Here is a 22,857-nt window from a genome sequence, read left to right on the forward strand (position 1 = left end):
GGACATTTCCTTGCCTTAAAATCCAACATAAAAACAACTTAAAAATACAGTTGCATGCAGACTACCTTTTAAAACTATTTTCAATTAAGACAGTGATTCAGTCAATGAATATTTATTAAATGCCTTCTATATACAAAGCACTATGCTAAATGGTCAAAGCAATATCAGACAGCGAACCTCAAAAGTTCACATGTATATCTGCCAGGGGAAACACAGTTTTGACATTCCTCTTATGAAATATTGATATACTCTGGCATAACATTTGGCACATGTAACTTGGCAATCGCTTCACTAGAAAGACAGTAATTAGGAGAAAGAAAACAGGGTTGGGAGTCATGAGGCTTAAGTACTAGTCCCAATTCAAGAAATACCCCTAGAATATTGTTGGCTAGTTAATAATAATAATAATAATAATAATAATAATAATAATAATAAAATAATCACTAGCATTTATATAGCGCTTTAAGATTTGCAAAGCGCTTTTACATGTTAAATCATTTGATTTATTTACAATAAATTTCATCAATAGAAATGGTGATAACAATGTCTGATCTACCTACCTCACAGTGTTGTTGCAAAGGCAAAATAAGGAAATAGATGTGAAAGCACTTTGTCAGAAACTTAAAGGGACCATACAAATACAAGGAGTTATTATTATGTCCATCAGCATGAATAGAGAGGAAGTGTCTGGTTCCCGAATTGAGGATGTTGATTGGATACGAAAAATATAAGAAAAAATAAGAAAAATATATAAGAAAAAACACACATCATGGATGCAACAAAACCCCTCTTCACCTTGAATTTTTTTAAAAATAACTTTCTAAATTTGATTATTTTTACTTTTTAAAAAATTATGTGGATAAAGCTATTTTGCTTATCATGGTTTCTGTTAGCTATTTAGGAAATGACCTTAAAATATATATATATATATATACTCTGACAAGAGTTTTCAGCCATTAAACTATGTCAAGGAGCCCTTAAACGTTAGATTCATTTTCCCCCACTCTCTTAAAAAGAAAAACTGTAACACACATCTGTGACCTAGCAACAATATGGTTTGAAATAGTTTCCAGATCAGTGAACTGTGCAATACCTTCAAAAATGGGATGACAAAAGGTCGCAGTGGGAAGTTAGTAGCTTCTTGCAGTTTGGAATGAAATTCTTCAATTGTCAAAGTAGAGTTCTGTAGGATAATATATATATATAATATCATAAATACATTTGTTTCTTGGTAAAATAGTGAAAACATTTAAAATAAACAATTACCAGAACTGTTACAACACATGGCATAATAATAAGCAGCAATACACATGGGAAGCAGTATTGACTTAATAAAAATATCTTGACTTGGTAGAAAATAATGCACATTATGATTTAATGCATCACCCACCTCTGAGGCATGTGTAGAGAGGAACTGTATGTTAATATGTAATGTTAAACACAACTACATACTGTTCATCATTAGGTAAAGCATTGTTTCATTTTGGATGAAATTTGGGCAATGAAAAAAATCTCATCAAAACTACTGCCTGGAAATAACGCAAACATGAAAATAGTCAAATATATAAGAGACTATTTACAGGGACAGAGGCATGGATTAGATATCTAAGATAAAATTTGCTCTATTCAGTTTTAATGGCCAGTGTGACTACTTCGTAGAAGCCAAAGAGACTACCTATCCTTCTATCAAAGTACCTTTGTATGGGCTAATTAGCCCCACTGGTGAAACCATGTGGAAATAAGGCCCAAATTAGGTTCGATTCTTGGCTGAGTCATTCTGATTGACAGAGGAAAGGTATACTCTTTCTGTGCCTGCAAACACTCGTTTCCCAAAAGAAATTACGGAAAAAGAATCTTGACAGCTAATTTTCCACTAATATTAGGGGAAGGGAGAGCGAAAGGGTGGTAAAAAGGAACATCAGGACCCATACACTAAAAAGACTGAAAAGGCAATATCACGAAGCATTATTTTATTATTGCTATTTTCTTGTTGTTCTGACCTGTGATTTCATAGGTTTACAGAATTAAGGGGGAGAAAAATACCTTCTATCAATGCAAAACAGCAAATGTTCTGCAAGTTATAATCTTTAAGAGTTGCCTGAGGCAATGGGAAATTATTAGACTTGCTCAGGGTATCACACAGCCTGTACATGTCCAGAAGCTTGATTTAACCCAGGTAGTTTTGACTCCCAGGCTAGCACTCTATCCATTATATTATACTACCAACAACAACAAACCAACAAAACAGAAAATATGTTCCTTATAAATGTTTTCCTTAGTGAGAATCAAATATAATTTTTTTCCTCCATGGAAACTAGAAAAATTTAAATGTAAACAGAGTTCTCTTGGTCAGGAGTCATCTGGCTCTTTAAAAAAATCAGGGTCTGGTAATCTAAATCCATACACAATAACTTCCCATTTTCTCTTTTATCTATGTGTACTTCACTATTAAAAAAATAACAGAAACATTAAGTCCTCCTGTAGGGAATATATACACAGCTGATTAAAGGACACAAATGCCTACCAAATATTAACCTGATGTGCACAGCTTTAAAATTAGGGAGAAGGAAGTAGGAATTACCTATTTTATCTATCTCTTCCTTCATATTCAGTGGACTGTTGTCTAAAATCCAGTCTCCTCATAGCATCTTCTTAAAATGGAAGTACTCAGGTTTATTTGACAACCTATTTATTCTATTTGGTGTTATCTTCTGATACTACACAATTAGCTTTGGTAATTTGTTTTCACGGACTAACTTAGAAAAATTATTAAGTTTCCCAGGAGAAATTTTCTCCAACAATTCTAACAATTGATATATGAAAGACTAGATGGCAGCTAAGGTAGTTTCCGTGATATAAATTTCTCTGTAAGCCAATGTTAACCAAGAATGTATCAACAGATCTACAAGATGGTAAATACATTCTCTATTCTTTATCAGAAACTAAAGAATAGGAACATACTTGAATAAAAAGAAAGTTTGGAATTAGATTTGATGGTGAAATTTTGTTCATGCTCATTTGTTTATAAAATACTACTTTTTTTCCAAGCTCCAAAAATGAATTCTAAAGTTTGGAATTAGATTTGATGGTGAAATTTTGTTCATGCTCATTTGTTTATAAAATACTACTTTTTTTCCAAGCTCCAAAAATGAATTCTAACTTAATAAAAAATAGCTTGCCATTAGTTAGAAGGCCGGGATAGGACAGATACATCTCTGTCCCAAATTCCTTGCTCATGAATATCTATGAGGACTACAATCCCCAAATCTCTGACACTGCGTCATGGAATCTCAGAGTCAGAAAGGTCCCCAGAGGCCATCTAATCCAAACTGCAACTGAGGAAGAATCTCCTCTACAGAGATTTTTTGCAAGACACATCATATATGGCTTAACCCAGGTCAAGCCCATATAATGAAAGAAGCATTATTTAGTTAAAAGGCCACAAGCCAAGGAGAAAGATCTAAATTTCAGAATCATTTTGGCCATCAGAATGCAAACTGATTGTGTGACTTTGTTCAAGCACAGTTTCCCCTTTCAGTTTTTAAATTGGGAATAATGCTTTAGGTCTCACTAAATCACAAAAAAAAATGATTGTGTATTTGAAGAGTCTGGAGAACCTCAGAAGGAAAAGTAGTAAGAGGCCCATTAGTTTAGTAGAAAGATCCCTGGAAGAAGTCAGAAGACTAGGGTCCTGTTCAAGTTCTACCTCTTCTTAGCCACGGAAACTTGCACAAGATACTTAAAAGTTCTTGACCTCAAAATGAGAACAATATTCACAAGGGAAAAATAAAATCAACAGAAACATATGAGAACACTCCTTAACTTGCAAAAGTTGCTGTAAAAGTGGTAACATTATATAAACTCGAGGCATCATTATTGAGGTGGTTAGTTTCCAGTGGCATCAATTATATAATTAATCAACATATTAGTAGAATAAGACTTTCTATATACTTCTCAGCTCAACTTCATATTTTAATTAGGTATTTTTCCACACAAAGGCCAAAATTTTCTTTTTAAAAACAGCAGTTAGCCCTACGATCTAATGCCAATATATCAAAAAACCTTGTATGAAAGGACCTCAATACGCAAACTATCAACGGGCCCAAATCTATATTTTATTTTAGTTGGTAGATGATAACCATGATACACATACATACATACATACATAACACACACACACACACACACACACACAGCGCGTGCAAGCTACTTCACAAGGCATATTTACTTTGGACTGGAATCAATTATCATATTTTACATATAACCATACTGTGAATAGTGTGAATTCAAATACTATGATCACTTAGGGATGGTTGTTCATTATTCTCACTAATTGGGGACCTGGTACAAACATACCTCTTTACCAAAAAGAATTCTGCATCATTCTATCTTTATCAGGCAGACAGCAAATGAAGTCATAGACTGGGTTTATATGTAATTATAACACATACACACACACACACACACACACACACACACACACGGTCCATTTAGAATTTGGGGCTACATTAACACTGATTTGTCACAGAAAAACCAATTTCATGTTCTGAGATGTAAACAAACCTCTTTAAAGACCACCATAATAACGAGTTTGGGTACATCCAATTAGCCACTGTCCTTCACAGGGAGTAGGAAGGGAACAAGTTGTTTGGCATTTGCTTACCACCAATCCTAGTACAAGAGTACGGACTCTTTCCCCTATTTCTGGTGAAATGTCATTGCCGAACTGCTGCAAGGTAGTAAGAAATCTCTTCAATTTGCTGAGTTGCCTTGCTCCACAGGCTGGTGGTAACTGCTGATTAGCCAGAGAGGAAGAGGAAGAAGAGGAAGGCCCATTGCTAAAGCCATTGGGTGGAGATGGAGCTCCATTCAAAGCTGTGGGTGAATGGCTTGTGCCATTAGTTACTGTCAGAAGCACAAAGCAAGAAGAAAAATCAAAATAAAATTCCGTGGAAAGGAAGTCACAGGTAACTTTATTTCTAGTTGATTTTTATGATGTAAAAAACGTTCTGACTTTTGGTAAAATACTCTTGACTTCACAGATACCCCGGGTTGAAATTCTGCTTGATTAAATGGCCTGACTCCTCATAAATAAACACTTCTTATAGCCACACAGGCGCTGATAATGAATGGAGTCTGCTACAGAGTAGGGACAGCCTTCGCTCCCATGTGCACATATGCCAACCACCTGAAACATTTCAATCATGGAACAAGCAGCATTTGGATGTCAGCCTTTTGTCATAGGCTTATATCAATATAACAGGAATATTCTTCTCTAAACGGCTCCTCAACAAAAAATGTACATTTGGTGGAGACTAAATTTATCACTGAACATTTTTAATCGTGTTTTGTACACACAACTGACAGCTGTGTTTATAAAAACAGGACTTTCAAGTTTTAACCTTCTACCACCCAATTAGAAGGCTATTTTCTCCCCACATATTTCTTTAACCACTTCTTTAGGGGAAATGCAAATTGTCTGTAAGATGGCAGAATGCATACAGTATTAATTGAGAATTTATTTCCTGGAGTTGAAATGGGACATCCTCATTCAGAATTGTAATAAGAGACAGTATGGATGTATGCCAATTTGTTCAATTTATTTCTGATAAAACTGAGTTAGGCATTAATGTAATAAACTACAAGGACTCTGATAGAAAGAAGGATGCAGGTCTTTAAGGAAAGGGAATGGCAAAACCAGTAACTGTTTAAATGGTGACTTGACAATTATTTGTCAGATGAGGCTACATTCAATTCATCAATCTAGTGCAACTCTAATATATTCATCTCAAACAAGGTGCTATAACCAACAGATTATAAGCAATTCCTCGTTTATAATTCCTTTTAATACTATCAATACTTTGCTTTCTCCAAATGAGAAGGACTCACTCATGTTCAAGACCACTGATCGAGACTTTTATCTAAAGAATCATCACTAACTTGCCTGGAAATAACTGCTAAACTTGGGTCCTCAAAACAGTCATCTACATTTCCTGGTGACACTGGAGAACAGCAAACCAAAACAACAGAAGTTGACAGCATTACAGCTTGGCACCATTCAAGGTATCCAGCTCCTTATAAGTTTTAAAAGTTCTGTTAAATTACAGTGAGACATGATGTAAACAGCCTGGGATAGGTATAAAGCCAATTCTTCTACTCTGACAATTTTGAAGACACTAATACATAAATTCTTTTCCTTTTATAGGTTTCTTTCATTCACATGGATTCATGACACACGTTCAACAAGTAGTATGATTTTTCAATAGACAGCGATTTGTTAGCTCAACAAAATCCTTCTGACAATCAGAACCTTGGGAAGGACTGAAAAGAGCCACCTACTATGTACTGGAATACACTGGGGATAAGGGGAACTTTCTACTGTCAGAATGTTCTGTACTTCTCCCAGAAAACAGAAAGCAAATACACTTCCATGCACTGATTCATAAAGTAGAGCCAGAGCCAAACTGGCATAAGATATCAGAGATCTAAGAAATTTAAATCAAGAAGGATGCTGTTTGCTTTAAACTTGACCGTGTAATATTCCTATACTTGGCAATGCCCTAATATGATAAAGTTGTGTGGCTCCTATTATTCGTAAGAGACTTAAAAAGAAGACCTAATTGGTTTAGTTGGGGGAAAGGGGACACCTGGTACAGATATGAAATAACCTTGGAATGATTTTAGCATATCCCCAGGAATAAAGCAAAGCCAAACAAATCCAAACAAATAGCAGTATACCAAATTGGTTGTTCAAGAATAAGTTATGAGATCAAGATAACCTATGTTTAAAAATAGGTTTGTAAATTTTAAAAGTCCAATGAAATGACAGATAATAAAGCAATTAAGAAAAAAAGACAAACCACAAGGTACTGACTTAAGTCAAATTTAGGTATTATGGGGGAGTTGCACTATTACATTATACATGGATATCGGAGCTTTTGTTTCCCTATCCTCTACATGTAAAAAAAAAATGCAGAATGAAAAAAAAACACAGAAGAGAGGAAGAAACTAGGCTAATTACACGTTGTGGGTGTGAATGAACTGCTTCTTGGCGCTCCTTGGGTCGTTGGAGGAGGTGGCATCGTTGGAGGCGTCAGTCGGGATTGTGTCTTCACATCCACAGGTGAGTCTGGCATTGTGGAATGCTTTTCACTGCGATCTATAAGATACCACAAGAAATATATTATTTTACCTTTCACGCACAGAAAATCTTCACATGAGGTTAACTCTCCCCACCTCTCGTCCCACCCCACAATTCCCCCTCAAAGAGGCTGTGCCATGAATAAAAAAGGATTGATATTTTCTGTGGATAAAACAAGCCTATATACTGAAGCTCAAAACGGAACTGCATCATCAAAACCTCACTTAAGAAGGTGTAACACAGATGGTAGGCCCTCATTTATAACTAGGCTATATTATCTTCTATATTTATTTCTGGCACGTGCAGATGCTACCTTGATAGCACTGGATAGGAGAATGCAACTTCACTGGCAATTTGCAGCCAACATTAGCACACAGGAATAAATGGATGTGAAGGGAAAGACAGCAATGAATCCCCCCTTATGACAACTCAGGAAGAACGAAAGCCTCCTGCTTTGTTGCACAGGTGAGATATTGGTAGGAGCCAGCCCTCTTTGTGACTATTCTCTGTTAACACCTGCTGCCCCTGCCATTTTTTTGTTTTTAGAGCAGGTTAAATACTCCATGTCTCCTGGACATATTTTCCACTCCAATTTCTTTTCCTGTCCTATTCTAAAAGCATCATTAAATAAATACCATATGCCACATAATGAAGGCTATCTTTTCTTTATTTAGTAGTCATGTGTTTATAAGCCATTATTACAGGAGGTTGGTTGCACTATTTCAATTTACAATCTCAATGGAGGGGGAAGGGAGTGCTCCAGGAGGAAGAATGAATCTTAATTCTAAGTAACACGGAAAAATTAAAGAAAACCCACACTACATGTGGATCAAATAAGAACCTTTCATATCAATAAGAAGGGGAGAAGATTAGATCCTATTCGGCTACTCTCCTAGCCTGTTTTGAAAATAAGTTTTGATGGTGTTAAAGAATAAAAGATTTTATCTTGAATATAAAAATATAGTACCCATTGTATAGTAAGAGAACTTACTATATACTCTCCCATTAATAAATGCCTCATATCTAATATTAATCAATAATTAAGGGGAAACTTTCAATAATGCATTTTCCCAAATGATATACCTTTCCTACCAGATGTTATCTCATAATCTAATTCTATTTTACTTTTATCAATCAAATGTTCTCTGCAAAGTAACAGGTACCTCCATAAACCATATATCAGAAGTACCAAAGAATTTTTATTTGTAATCTTGCAAATTGCTAATTGTCCTTAGGGGGAAAACATCCCCAAGTTGTAAAATGCTATCTCTTCTCCTTAAATAATAACTAATACTACATGTTTAAACTTCATTTTAAAAGCAAAATAACACAAAATACTGATGGAGAATTATTTTTTTTTAAAAAGCACTACTACTTTTTTCAGATAATTTTTCATTAATTCATTTAGGAGAAATTCCCAACATGATCATTATTACTAATAAATGGAAAAGAAAATTCCAGATTTGTAAATTATGGCCCTTTCATAAAACCACCTCACATTCAGATCACCATAGATTTTTTTTTTCTCAAAGTCTCTTTAGTAATCCTCATTTATATTGAAATAATGGTAATATTGTATTAGGGAGAGGACATGATGGAATATTCAAATAATCTAACAGTCACAACAATTAATAAAAAAAAAATTTCATTGCTCTGGTTTATGGTATCAGCAATGCAACTTCAAAGTCCAAAATGTTGACTAAAGGGCAATGTCCTTACAGATTAGTGAAAGTGTATTTAACTGGTGGTAGCCGTACATATGAAAATTTTTTTATCTTGTTACTTAGATCACAAACTTATCTTCTTATTACTAAGCTAGAGCATTTCATCTACAAAAAATTTATTCTAAATAAATATTCATAGAGGCTAAACTCAAATTTGCTTCTGCAATAGTTAAATTCATCTCACATTCTACTCACCTCAACCAACCTCAGCAACAAGGGAATAAATAGCTTTCAGCTTATGTTGCAACTGAGGGAAGAGTACAGCAGCAAATACAGACCTTCCTAAATAAAGGCAAATATTTCTGTCATGCCAAGAAAGGAGGGAGAAAGGGAGGCTTGCCAGAGCTGGTTGGGAGATAACAGTGGGAACGGCTGGTCCATCTGGTTTTCATTCTGCTAACACTCATATTGAACTGTTAGAGAAGGCAGTCCAGATACACAGATTTGAAGCACGTGGGTGCACAGACGGAGAAAGGAAGGGGGTGGGGCAAGGCTTAGAAGGAGAGGGAAGAAAAAGAAAAAAATATATATGAGAGAGGAACTAATGGAGTAAGGAAGTCCAGAGAAGGAGGATTAAATGATGAGGGAAGAAAAAGAGAAGAGGAAAAATAGTTACACTCAATAGCCGGGGTGTTTTTGTTTGTTTGTTTTTTAGCAGGGGACAGCTCCAGCTTATAAAGAATCAGCACACCTCTCTGGTTTGCTTACTAATGACAAAAAAAAAAACCCAAACTTGGAATCACTCTTGGATTTTTTTTTCTCTTTTTGTTCATTATAGGCATACTCTTAACATTTGAAGTTTTTGAACGTTTGCCTTTATCCAAATTTGCCAAATAATTATTTTCTAAAAACACTTAGTATATATAACCCTTGCTGAGAAAAATAAATTCCCAAAGTAGTTGCTTCTCAAAAATTTTCAGCTCTTCTAAACAAAAACTATAATTCTAAAAACACAGCCAGAAGACAACCAGGTGACATTAGCAAAGGTTCTGGCATGGCTAGCTTCATTTTAATCAAATGGAACTTCAACCCAAAAAGTCCAGCAAACTTGGACAAAGTGAAGTCCATCTGTAACTTATTCTGCCTTACTGGATGCAATCACTCTTGGAGAGAGATGGTGAAATAACAAACCAGTACCCATACTCACTCACTCTCTCACTCTCTCTCTCTCTCTCTCTCTCTCTCTCTCTCTCTCTCCCCACCCCACCCCTCTTTCTGGTGCAGAGTTAACATAAATTCAGAAAATATGTTTCAAGTATGCTGATATCTATTACACTTGTTTTGCATTATATTCTTTTAAAATTCCAAACACACACACACACACACACTTGAAACTTTTATAGCAATGAGCACAAGCTATGATTGAATCACAGAAGCATTTAACTCCTTTTTTGAATTAGAGAATATGGTAAAACCAACTTTAAATTATGACATTTCATGTGTAGATATCTGGTTTATGAAATTATAGTGTTCTTGTCCTACATTCAATTTTATGAGTTATTTTTACAGCTATATTTAGTTAATTTAGGTGAACAGTGATATTTAGTGTAAGAAGAGCCAAAAATCTGAGACAGAGATAGATAGAAAAGTATATGTTGAAGAGGTATGCATTGTCAAATGGATCAACCTTACTTCTCTTAACCTAAATGATTTAGGCCACTTTTAAACAAGATAATCTTTCATATATGGTAACATTTCAACTCGTATGGCACACATCCAGGTCAAAAGTACCAAGGAAAGTTAATGCATGGAAGAAAATATGGTATATATAAATACATTACTGATACCATTTCAATATCCAATTCAGTGTCAGGTCTTTTTAAAAGTGGTATGTTTTCCATTTCCTTTTTTAAATAGGAAAAAAAAGAATGCTATAATATGCTGTGGCATTTATTTTACTTTTACTTAGTTCAAACAGTTCCAGATGTATATTTAAGGTATGAAGAACTTTTAATAGACACCCCATTATTCCACTTTTTCAATATCTTAATATATAATGATAGCATGAATAACAGTGACTGGTCATGTGTATCCACACAGATGCATATTCATATACCTATGTGTACATATACATACACACACAATACCCTGCTAACACAGCTTATATTACTTAGGATAATGAGAATTTATATGTTTTTTGAATTTGAAGTTTCATCCTCTACTTTGTACTTTATTTCTGTGTGCACATCTTAACTCTTCTACTAGGCTGTGTGTTCCAAATAGAAAGGAACAGTATTTTATTCCCCTTTGTATTCCCTTCAGTGTCCAGCCCAGTGTGCTGCACATAATAGGTACTCAGTCAGTCAACAAGGATGTTCCAGGCACTATGCTAATCAAAAAACATGATTCTGCTGCCCTCAAGAAGCTCACAGGGGAGACACCATGAAAATACCTTTTTTATATTCAACAAACAAAAATTTATTGGACTGGATCTATCCAATGGAAGTAACACTTGCTTGAATCAATTCATAAGCTATACAATATGGAAGGGAAGGACTAAATCATGGTGACTGCAATAATAATAACAATGATAGCAGTTTACACTTGGACAGTTACTTACCTTTAAAAATATTTGTGAAAGAATCAAGACTAGAACTAACTAAATTTCAATGCTTCCAAATGGAATCCAGTGATTGATGATGGCAAATCTTTTTTTTTCCTTGGGCAGGGAGAGGGTAAAGAGAATACATAAATGAACTCAAATTTTTACTTCATCACTTTCCATATAACAGATGTAGTTCTCTCTGGTATGGAAGCCATTCCTTTGTGTTAAAATTATGAAACAGACCCTGCCCCCATAAAAGGTGGGGTTCACAAAGAAGTTGGCCGATTTCTAAAGGCTCCTACAGCTGGTTATCAGTAGAGCTGGGACAAGAAACCAGTTCTATAACACAGCTAATGGGGACGGCTTAACTGATCAAGCTTGCCACCAAAGGTTATTTACTTCGACTATTTCCTTTGAAGACTTAGATATAGAAGAAACATCAAAAAAAAAAAAGGGCACAGACATAAACTACCGGAAACAGCTCACGCCTTCATTATCATAAAATAATCTGCCAGGGTCTCTTTTGTCTAGCTGCTGCTTCCTCCCGAGTAAGAAAGTGTTATTCTTATAATTGTAAAAATCTCCCCAAATCAAAGACACCAGTTAATTCTATTTTATTTACAAGTGAAAATTATAGAATGGATTTTGTCCATATGGACAGTGTGGTGTGGTGCACTGAGAAAGGACATACAGGCCAGGAAAGAGTATGACACCTGAGCTTCAAGCTCCCAACTTTTCATTAACTTTTTGTGTGGTTTTCAAAGTCACTGATTTGCAACAGAACTTCCTCATTGGTCAAATGAAAGGGTTTCTTTCCAGCTCTAACTTTCAACAGGTCAATAATTACTTGCCACCTATATTCTGTTGGTTTATCCATACAATTTGCAATAAACCAAATCCCATTCTGTCACTCCTAGCTCTAAATACCAAGCACACTTAAGTGTAACAAGAGAACAAAGAGCTAATAAGGAGATGGAAATTAAGCTGGAATAGGGTACTCTCCTGCCTAGACCTCAGTTTCTTTACCTGTAAAAGGAGGGAATTGAATTAAGATTATTGCTAAAGCCTTTTCCAACTCTGTATAAAAATCTGGAGTCGCCATTACTAAACATATGATTTTAATATAAACAGAATTTTCCCTTTGTCCTTAAAAGTCTAAATAAAGGGTAGAATTTGAAGAAAAGCAGGTTTCAGCTTAATATAAGGAGGGGAAAAAAGTCTCTAAAAATGAGAACTATATGAACTTAAAAAGGGCTACTCTCAGGCACAGTGGTTTCTCTCACAAGTAATTTTCAGGTACTCTATAGAAGGGATTCTTCAAGTATAGTCAAGCCTCTGATGACTCATTCAACTGTTTCAGGGTGACTCTACAATTTGTGTCTACATTTTTGTTATCTTCATATTTTGCTGAATACTACCCATAAAGTTAGTATAGTATGGTGCAAAGAGTATTGGACTTGGGAGTCAGAAGACCTGCTTTTATATCCTGGCTTCAACACACTAGTTGCATAAACACAAGGGAGTTAATTAACCTAAGTCTCAGTTTCTGGAGCTATAAAATGGGTATAATAAAACTTCACACTACTGGCTTCATAGGGGGTATTATGAGTAAGGCAACTTGTAAATTCTAGTGACATGTGTATGTATATCATTATTGCTGATGCTAGTTTTATCCTCTGGGGCCAAGTAGAATAAATTTAGCTCTTCTTGAACATAACAATCATTTAAATACTTGAAGGCAGTGATTATATCTTCTTTACCCCCAGGAGAAACATCCCCTACCCCTTGCATCATGACTACATGACAGGATATAAGTCCCCTTAGTGTCCTAATCATTCTCCTTTTGGATATACTCTGGATTACCAATGTCTCACCTAAAATATGGCACGCAGGATTGATCACAATTCTTCAAATACAGTCAAAATAAAGAGCAACAGAGTGGAACTATGGCCTCATCTGCTCCAGAGAGTTTACTTTTATTAACGCTGCTAGACCGCAGAACATTATTTGGTTACTGTTCACTTGTTACTATTCTTGAGAAGCATTAAAACCAAGCAAATCAATTCTGCCTCTCCAATGACTTGCATCCATCCTCTCTTCATTCCCACTGCCAGGACCCAAAGACAAATCTTCATTACCACCCAACAGACTCTTTCCTTCCTCCTATCTCCTTACCCCCTATCCAAACCACCACTGTCCTTGCCACCAGACTAATTACTCTCTGCTTGAAACCTTTCACTGGCTCCCTGGCATTTAAGTTCAGCTGGGCTTGAATTTCAAAGACCTCCATAATCTGGCTTGACTCTGCCTTTCTGTTGTTATTTCACATCACCCTTATACATGTACTCGATACTCCAGTCCAAATGGAGCAGTGACCAAACGCATACAAACCTGCTGTCTTTCCCTCTTCTTTCCTCAGGTGGCTTCTGGATGCCAGGAATGCTATCTCTTTCTTGTCTTCTGCAAACAGATTTAAAGTGGGGAAGAGTGCAGAGGCCAGCTACTCTATCCAACTGTCTCATTTAGCGGAAACTGGGTTTTAGAGAGGATAAATGATTTCTGCTAAGATCACATACAGGTTAAGTAACTTCCCATGAATACTCAAATTAGAGGCAGAATTTGAACTCAGCTCTTCTGATGTCAGTCAGTGCACCCTCCACTATACCACTCCCTCCTTCCCTAACCACTTTGTACCAATCTTTTAAAAATCAATTTAAATACCACCTCCTCCATAGTGTCCACCCAACTCAATTTCACATTCTTACACTAGCAGTGATAACTTTTTCTCCACTAAAATTTTCCAAAGTATTTGGCTTGAACTTCTCTTATTGTATTTATTTGAATTATTAGCTTATTATATATTTGAATATAGTTACATGTAGTTGTAATGTAACCCATTCCTCCAAGACTGAGAGCTCCATGAGGACACCACCTAAACTTTCTAAAAGTTCCAAGGATCTCAGTATCATATCAGTGCTATGCATACAACAAGTACTTAATAAATGTTTGTTGGGTACGTTGAGACAAGATGTAAGATGCAGAGAAGACACGAACCCTATGTAGAATGCTAAGAAACTTCAGCAGGGATTGGCAAACCATTTGGAAGAGGAGCTCGTTTTGGACAATGATTTATAGTCCACAGAGCAAAGTACAAGGTGTTCCAAAAATCTTAGTACAGTTTTAAGCTTTAATTACTTTAAGAAGTATAGGTGTTACAAACACAACCTTTAAAAGGTTATATATAGGTTTCTTACTAAAATTCGACAGAACCAACATCTTGAGCTATACATTGCTCTAGTCAACTTTGAAATTTTGCAAAAATTTTCAATAATTCAGTGATTGAAAGGACAAGCATTTGCAATGCGAGCCTTCAGATCATCCAAAGAAGGAGGTTTTGATGCATTTACAAGTTTTGACATAACCTCACAAGAAAAAGTCTAATACAGACAATGCAGATGACCACGTAACAGACCCTCCTCCACTAATCCACTAGTCTGACAACGTGCTATCCAGAAACCACCACAGAGTCAAGCACAGTCAATACATAATGAAGGGTGCTCCATCTTGTTAAAATTGAAATTTTAAAATTATTCAAAATTCACAAAACTAAATGTGTACAAAAGAAATGTAAATAATTAAGCTTTCAAAGGACTTTTTTGGTAAATGTGTACCATTTATACTTCTGGAGATATTTTTACAGATGAAGAAACTGAGGCAGAGAGCAGTTAAATGATTTGCCCAGGGTCACATAGCTAGTAAGTATCTGAAGCTGAATTTGAACTTGGGTCTTCCTGATTCCAGGTCTATTGCTCCAACCACTGCACCCACCTAGCTACCTGGTTTCTTATTCTGCTGTTTAGAGGATTAGAGCATTGCCTAGAGCCACTGAGAGGATAAATATCACTAGCCCAGAGCCACATACCCAGTATGTATCAGAGACTAGACTGGACCCCAAATCTTACTGACATAGAGAACTGATCTTCATCTACCATATCACATTCTGAGATACAGTGTGGATGGAGCCATGAATCACACATTGTTATTCCATCATACATGCGTGTACACGCACACAGAGTAAAATTGCCAGTGCTATCATTAAACATGAACATGGTGGTAATACAACAAGCCCCTTCCAACATTATTTGTCAGTTCTATGCAGAGATGCCAAGTCTTTGCACCAATCAATTAATCTCCATTTACTTATTAGATACTGGAGATGAAATAGTTCCTCACTTCAATGAGCTTATATTCTATTGGAGGATAGAATCTACAGCTAGTTTTGATTTTTCTCTGCAATCTATACTCCATGTTTTCAATTGCCTATTGGACATGCATAATTTCCCCCAACAAAACTAGTCCCTGCCTTGATTTCTGTTTTTCTATAAGTATTGGCAATAATTTCCCGGTCACTCCTGCCTTTGTTTCTCTATTTTCTAAACCATATTGGCGTTTTGGGGCCTCCCTCTCTCTAACCACTACTCCACATTTGTTACCAAATCTCCTGGTAAAGATTAATTCCTAGCACAAGGAAAGGCACATACTACATATATGTCTTCCATGGATGCCTTCAAGTCCCAACTAAAATCTCACCTTCTACCAAGAAGTCTTTTCTGATTGCTCCTTAATGCTAGCCTCCCTCTCTTCTCTTAATTATCTCGAATTTATCCTCTATGTATCTGGCTTGTACATAGTTATTTGTTATCTCCCCCATTTGTCTGTGATTACTCCAAGGGCAAAGACAGTCTTTTGCCTTTCTTTGCACTCCCTGCGCTTAGCAGAGTCCCTGGCACATAGTTTGTGCCTGACAAGTGCTCACTGACTGACTGAGCGACCATGGAAATTTCAAGGGACAGTGACATGTTTAAGAGTTAATTGTTATATTATTAGTAATCATATTTTGCTGAGTATGTGATCAAATGATTTCCTATTTTCATCATCATCCTCATCTTCCAAAATTAGACATTTATTTGTCCAAGCCTATAATTTCAGACCAATACGAGCTCAGAATGCTCTACACAGACAGTCCATATGAACATTTAGACTGGAGATGTCTCTAAATTTGTGCATCTCACATTTCTCTTGAGCTACTGCAATTCTGCTTCTCTCATACAGCACAACACCTACTCTGATGAGGGCATGCCAGGCTAGTCAGTCTTTACCAGCATCTCCCATGTCACACAATTGATTCCAATATTACATATTTCCTGAATATGTAAACTATTCTTTCAATTGGTTCAGTATCCCTACATGTCATTTTCCATTCACTCCTCATTTGCTCCCATCTTGGAGGTAGCAGTAACCGTACTCTGCCAAGGCCAACCCCTCTACTTGTGTTTTTGAATACATCCCTTCCCATATTCTCCAGGAGCTTCCCTGCCTCGCTCATCCCTCCCCTCTGTTTCATCTTTATTCCTTCCTATCCACTGGCATTTTCACGCCTGCCTACAAACCCACCAATGCTTTCTCCATCCTAAAACAAACAAAACAAAACAAACTTGATTTGATCCAGCCCTCTTCGGCAAACTATTGTTCTAAACTTCCACTTTAGCCAAACTTCTAGGAAAAGTCATCTCTATGTGACTGCTGTCTTTATTAACTTACTGCCCACTCACTTCTCAATATCTTGCAATATAACTTCAAATTCCACCACTCAATTGAAATTGATCTCTACAAGATTACCAATAATCTCTTAAGTGCTATATCCAATGGCTTTTTCTCAGTGCTTATCTTTCTTGACCTGTCTGTAGCTTTTGGAACTGCAAAATCACCCCATCTTTTTCGATATTCCCTCCTCCCTTGGTTTTGATTTGTATGATTCTCCTGTTCCTTGTTCTTTCTCAGTTTCTGTTTCTGGATCTGGATGATCATTGACTTCCTGAACACTACTCATTATATCTCACAAGAGTGATGACAATGAGGTATTTTATTCTCCCACTCTACACCAAGCATTCTTAACTTAGAGGTAATGATCATTTTTTGGTTTTAATATTTTTTTGATAAATGTATTTTATACAACTTGTTTCCTTTATAAAATATGTATATTTTATTTTGTGCATGAAAGATATTATTATTCTGAGAAAGGTTACATAAACTTTACCAGACTGCCAAAGGGGTCCACACACAGAAAAGGATAAGAATTCCTTTCAGCGACCTCATCTACTCCCATGGGTTCACTGATTACCTTTACAACAAAGACATCTAAGCCAGTATATCTAGCCCTGAAGTCCTAAACTACAGTTCCAAAGAGGCCAATTACTTTCTAGAACATCTTAAATTCAACATCCCCAAAACAGAACTCATTCTCTTTTCTAGTCTTTGTACAACTTTCAAAAGACTTTTTTTTGCTTCAGTTCATATCATCAACATTGTTCTAGCTACCCAGGCTTGTAAACTTCAGGGTATACTTGTTTATGAATCTTGACTCTCTCACTACCTCCCCTCCTCAACTCCCAAATGTCCAAATTTGTTCTCTTTGGCCCCAAAGGGTACAACCAGAAATAAATGGGTAGAAATGACAAAGATGAAAATTTAGACAGGATGTCCAGAAGAAAAAATTCTTAACAATTAGAGGTATCCTAAAGTGGAGATAGGGTTTTCCCCTTCACTCACTAGCGATCTTCCAAAAAAAAGGTTAGAAAACAATTTGTCTGATCAGTTACTATAGGAAATCTCTTTGGATTACAGTTTAAACAACATGGCTATTGAATTCTGTTCTAATTTCTTCTAATGTTAAAAACCAGCAGTTACTAAGTAAAATCTATTCTACTTTCAAAACACCACTTACATTCATACCCTTCTTTACATTTACATAATGAAGAAGCAGTAGTGATAGGTTTTTTGTTAGAAGCAACAGGATAATGATTTTCCTATGTCATTCTTTGCCTATAACTCAGGGATAAAAGGAAATCTCAGATCAAATTTACATCTTCTATGGCCTAGCAATACAAGATTGTTCAAAGGATGTGAAATGACCTGTAGTCAGAACAAACTGCAGGGGAGTCTGGGAGTAAGGCAAAGCATGAGAAGGAGGTTGAGGCATCTGATAATGATGCCAGAACACCGAGCTACCTGAAAATATTTCCTTCAGCAAAATAATTTAGGTAGTAGCAAATGACCATAATAATCCATTGTTTGATAAATCCGTAGATCTAAACTTTTAGAATAAGAACTCAACATTTGTCAAAATTGCTAGGAAAACTGAAAAGCAGCTTGACAGAAACTAGGCATAGACCAAACTAACATCTCACACTGTATCCCAAGATAAGGTCAAAATAGATAAATGACTTAAACATAAACGGTGATATTTTAAGTAAATTAGGGTAGGCATAGAAAAATGTTACCTCAAAGATCAAGGAATAAAGGGTTTATGACCAAACAAGAGACAGGATCACTGGAAATTAAATAAATAATTTTGATTACATGAAATTAAAAATTTACATGAACAAAACTAATGCAACTAAAATTAGAAGGTAAACAGGAAACTGGGAAAATATTTTTTATTGCAAATTTCTCTGATAAAGGCCTCATTTCTCAAATATTTAGGGAATTGAACCAAGTTTATAAAAATAAGAGCCATTTTCTGGTTGATAAATGGTCAAAGGTAGTTCTCAACAACCATATTTTTTTAAATGCTCAAAATCACTAATTAGAGAAATGCAAATTAAAACAGGTCACCTCCTACCCATTAAATTCATAAAACTGACCGAAAAAGGAAAATGACAAATGTTAGAGGGGCTACAGGAAAACAGGCACATTAGTGAACTGTTTATGTAACTATGAATTGGTCCAGGCTTTCTGGAAAGCAATTTGGAAACATGCCAAAAAATTTACAAAACTGTGCAGACATATGCTTTGACCCAGCAATACCACTATTAAGCCTATACCCCAAGGAGATTAAAGGTCCTACACATACAAGAAAATATTTAAAGCAGCTCTTTTCATGGTGGCAAAAAAAAAAAAATTAGAAACTAAGGGGGTGCTCTCAGGATGAACAAACTGCTGTATGTGAATTGTTATGGAATACTATTGTGCTGTAAGAAATGAAAGAAAAAGTTTCTGAGAAACCTATGGAGTAAAATAAGAAGAGAAAAATGTATACAATTTATAAAACAAATAGTGTAAAAATGAAAAATTTTGAAAGACTTAAGAAGTTTGACCAATGCAATAAGCAATCATGATTTCAAAGACCAATTGTCAAACATGCTATCCACCTCTTGACAGACTAATATGATGGACTAATATGTAGAATGAGCCACATAGTTCTGGATACAGCTAATCTGAGAATTTGTTTAGCTTGACTTTGCACATTTGTTACAAAGACATAGTTTTTTTCCCCCGTGGGCAGAGGAAGGTAAGAGAGAAAAAAAATACTTGATCAATGAAATAAACGAATTCATAAATGAATTCATAAATAAATGAAGAATGAATTAATAAATAAATGGTATTTGAAAGGAATACATGTTCCAAATAAAAGATCATGTTCTATAGGCGGACTGGTTTCCAACTATGTTGGAGAGGATTTTTAATTAATGCATTATTATCAGAAGGACTTCTGTAAGCAGTTCCCCCAGCACCAGGTTGTATAAGGTCCTAGTGTATATATATTATCATATATACATGTTCTTTATTTAGATTGCCTAGAAACCGATCATTAGGAAATCCACTAATTAGGATAATGTTTATGCCTTAACGATCAGTTTTAAACTGAGTTCTCTCTTCATTTCAATACACTAAGAATAGAATCCACAACAAGGATTATGATTTCTCCAGAATAGGGAAACGTCTTAGTATCGCAGGTTGCAACTTCTTTGCAATTATAATCTTTAGAGACTTGTCTAGAGCCCAGAGTGGTTACACAGGGTTACACAGCCAATGTGTATTGCAGAGTGGTGGTGGGAGCTCCCTGACTAGATCTCCCTGCATCTGAAAATGACTCATGCCACTATAGCATCTCTTCTGAAAGCTTGTGTTCATGACTGTGCGCGCGCACACACACACACACACACGTAGATATATGTATAAGTAGAAATATTTATGTTTTAATATGCACATATAGAATGCTAATACTCAAGAAGTAGTGAGATCTTAAGTGGCTGTCCTTCATATATGAGAAATAAATTTGTAAAAAACTGTTTCCAGTTGATACTGACCTAAGTTCATGGTTTAGCAATAACACATCCATACATGTGTATGTCTTAGAAACACATATTACTGCTTTTCCAAGTGTTTCCACCACTTAAAAAAGATGCAAAGAGAACATCAGAGAAATAAATGTAACAGATAAATTGATAACCATATTTGAATGTCCATAACAGCTCCCATTAACATATCACCTGAAATTTTACGAAGCTGTTTCTTCAAAATGATCTTTTGAAGTAAGTAGGGACAATATTAATAACAGTCCCCATTTCACAACTGAGGCTCAGTAGAGGAACTTCCCCTAGGGTCACACTGCTAATAAGCATTAGCTAAGACTTGGCAATTTCAGTATTCTAGTCCCTTTTATATATTCACATTAATAATTTCAATCCTGAATATGGCCTTATTTGTATTTATGCTATAAATGCAGGTAAATTTGTTATTAAATTAAGATGACAGTCTAAATTCTCTTCCACTTAGCAGTCATCATTTATATTTTATATAGCACTAGAGCTGTCTCTTGAGCTTATTAAGAATTATGATGGGGGGGATGGGAAATGAAACCAAATGTTGATGGACAATTACAAATGGCATTCTATGTCCAGAATGAAATACACTACTCAGTAGAGATCTATATGATCATTTTCAAAAACACAAGCTTTCGTACATCATTTTTCTCTATGAACACAAATAGGACAGAAAGGCTTTAAAAAAAAAAGTACTATACTTTGCCCTGGTCAAATCAAATCTGGAATACTATGTTCAGTCCTAAGTTCCACGTTCTAAAAACACCGTACAGTTGGCCCACGTCCAGAAGAATGTAGTCAGGATGGTAAGAGGGCTTAAACTCATGCCACATAAGCATGAGTTGAAAATAATTGAAGATGGCTAGCCATCGTCATCATCATTATAACAACAATAACAGCTTTCCATTTATTTATATAAGCCTTTAAGGATTCCAAAGTGCTTTACAATTCAAGTTTGATTCTCATAACAAGCCTGAGAAGTGTAGGCATTATTATCCCCATTTTACAGATGAGAAAACTGAGGCTGGAAGAGGTTAAGGGACTCGCCCAAGGTCAAGCTAAGATGTGCCAACAGCAGGATTTGAACTCAGGTATTTTTGCTTCCAAGTCCAGAGCTCTATCCACTGTGCACCTAGCTAATACCCACCCCCACCCCAAAACAAAACAAAAACAAAAAATTTGGGAGGCATGACAGCAATCTTCAAATATCTGAACAGCTCATATTTAGAAAACGGACTGATGTTTTATTTAACTCAATTCAAGATGCATTCAGGGGTGCATTTTCTCCCTCATGACAGGTAGGTGGGGGACTTCTAGGTCACAATATTGTATATGGTGTCATCGTTTTTTATCAGCTGTTTTTCCTTAGTTTTCTAGTGACAAGAGTGGGTGTAATCTGGAAAAGCTGGGTAAAAAAAGACTGTGGTGTAAAAACATGGCCTCAAGGTTTCCCTAGTTCAGGGGTAGGGAACCTGCATCTCTCCTCTATCTTGACAAACTTCTTAGTATCTTCCCAAGAGAGTAGTAGGAAAACTGGTGCCACTTCAGAAACAGAAAATAGGAAATGGTTCTGACTTCTACTGAAGTATCACAGCAACCTGTTCAGAACTGTGAAAACATCTATTTAGGTACTTATGATCTAAGGATTTATGACGTAGGTATTTAAGACCACAACATGTCTGCCTTCTCTGGGCAAAACTATACACTCAGTCAACTAGCATTGATTAACCATCTACTGTATGCCAGGCACTGAGCTATATAGGCAGGAAACTTGTTTTCAGAATATTTTGGTCAACTTTCCTATATCTTACTCCTCCTTTCAGCCCAACTGGGATCTTCACACTGTCAAATTAACTTGCCTCTCCCTGGTTGTGCCCAATGCTTCAGACTAGTTGAAAACAGTAATAATGACAATGATGATGATGATGATGATGACGATAGCTAGCTTTTGACACTTTAAGGTCTACAGTACCCTTGACATGTCAATTGATTTGATCCTCATAAAACTAAGGTGCAGGTTATATTATTCTCCCCATTTTACAGATGAGAAAATAGACACAGAAGTTAAATGATTTGTTCAGGTTTATACAAGATTCAAACTCAGATATTCTCATGCTCTATCCACTTAGCCACTTGGCTGCCATAGTAGCATCTTTTGTAATAAGCAAACAAGGATATCAAATCTAGGTGCACGCAGGCACGCGCACGCGTGCGCACACACACACACCACCAATTTGGAATTAAGCCCCCAAAGTCTCTGAGCTGTACATATCTTTTGACTCT

At 35.9% G+C, this 22,857-nt stretch overlaps 1 protein-coding gene across 4 annotated transcripts in view; it reads right to left on the minus strand.

Moving 5' to 3' along the window:
- RUNX1T1 (RUNX1 partner transcriptional co-repressor 1) overlaps window positions 1–22,857 on the minus strand; it is a 177,029-nt gene that overhangs the window by 64,331 nt on the left and 89,841 nt on the right. For all 4 annotated transcript variants that reach the window (XM_020972875.2, XM_020972871.2, XM_020972877.2 and 1 more), the window contains 3 exons: window positions 7,022–7,159; window positions 4,664–4,905; window positions 1,094–1,183 (listed from right to left, as the gene is read on the minus strand). In XM_020972875.2, coding sequence (XP_020828534.1) covers window positions 1,094–1,183; window positions 4,664–4,905; window positions 7,022–7,159 — 470 coding nt within the window. The remainder of the gene's footprint in view (window positions 1–1,093; window positions 1,184–4,663; window positions 4,906–7,021; window positions 7,160–22,857) is intronic.

Source organism: Phascolarctos cinereus, unplaced genomic scaffold, assembly GCF_003287225.1.
Source record: "Phascolarctos cinereus isolate Bilbo 61053 unplaced genomic scaffold, phaCin_HiC Scaffold_4;HRSCAF=312, whole genome shotgun sequence".
NCBI classification, from domain to species: Eukaryota; Metazoa; Chordata; class Mammalia; order Diprotodontia; family Phascolarctidae; genus Phascolarctos; species Phascolarctos cinereus.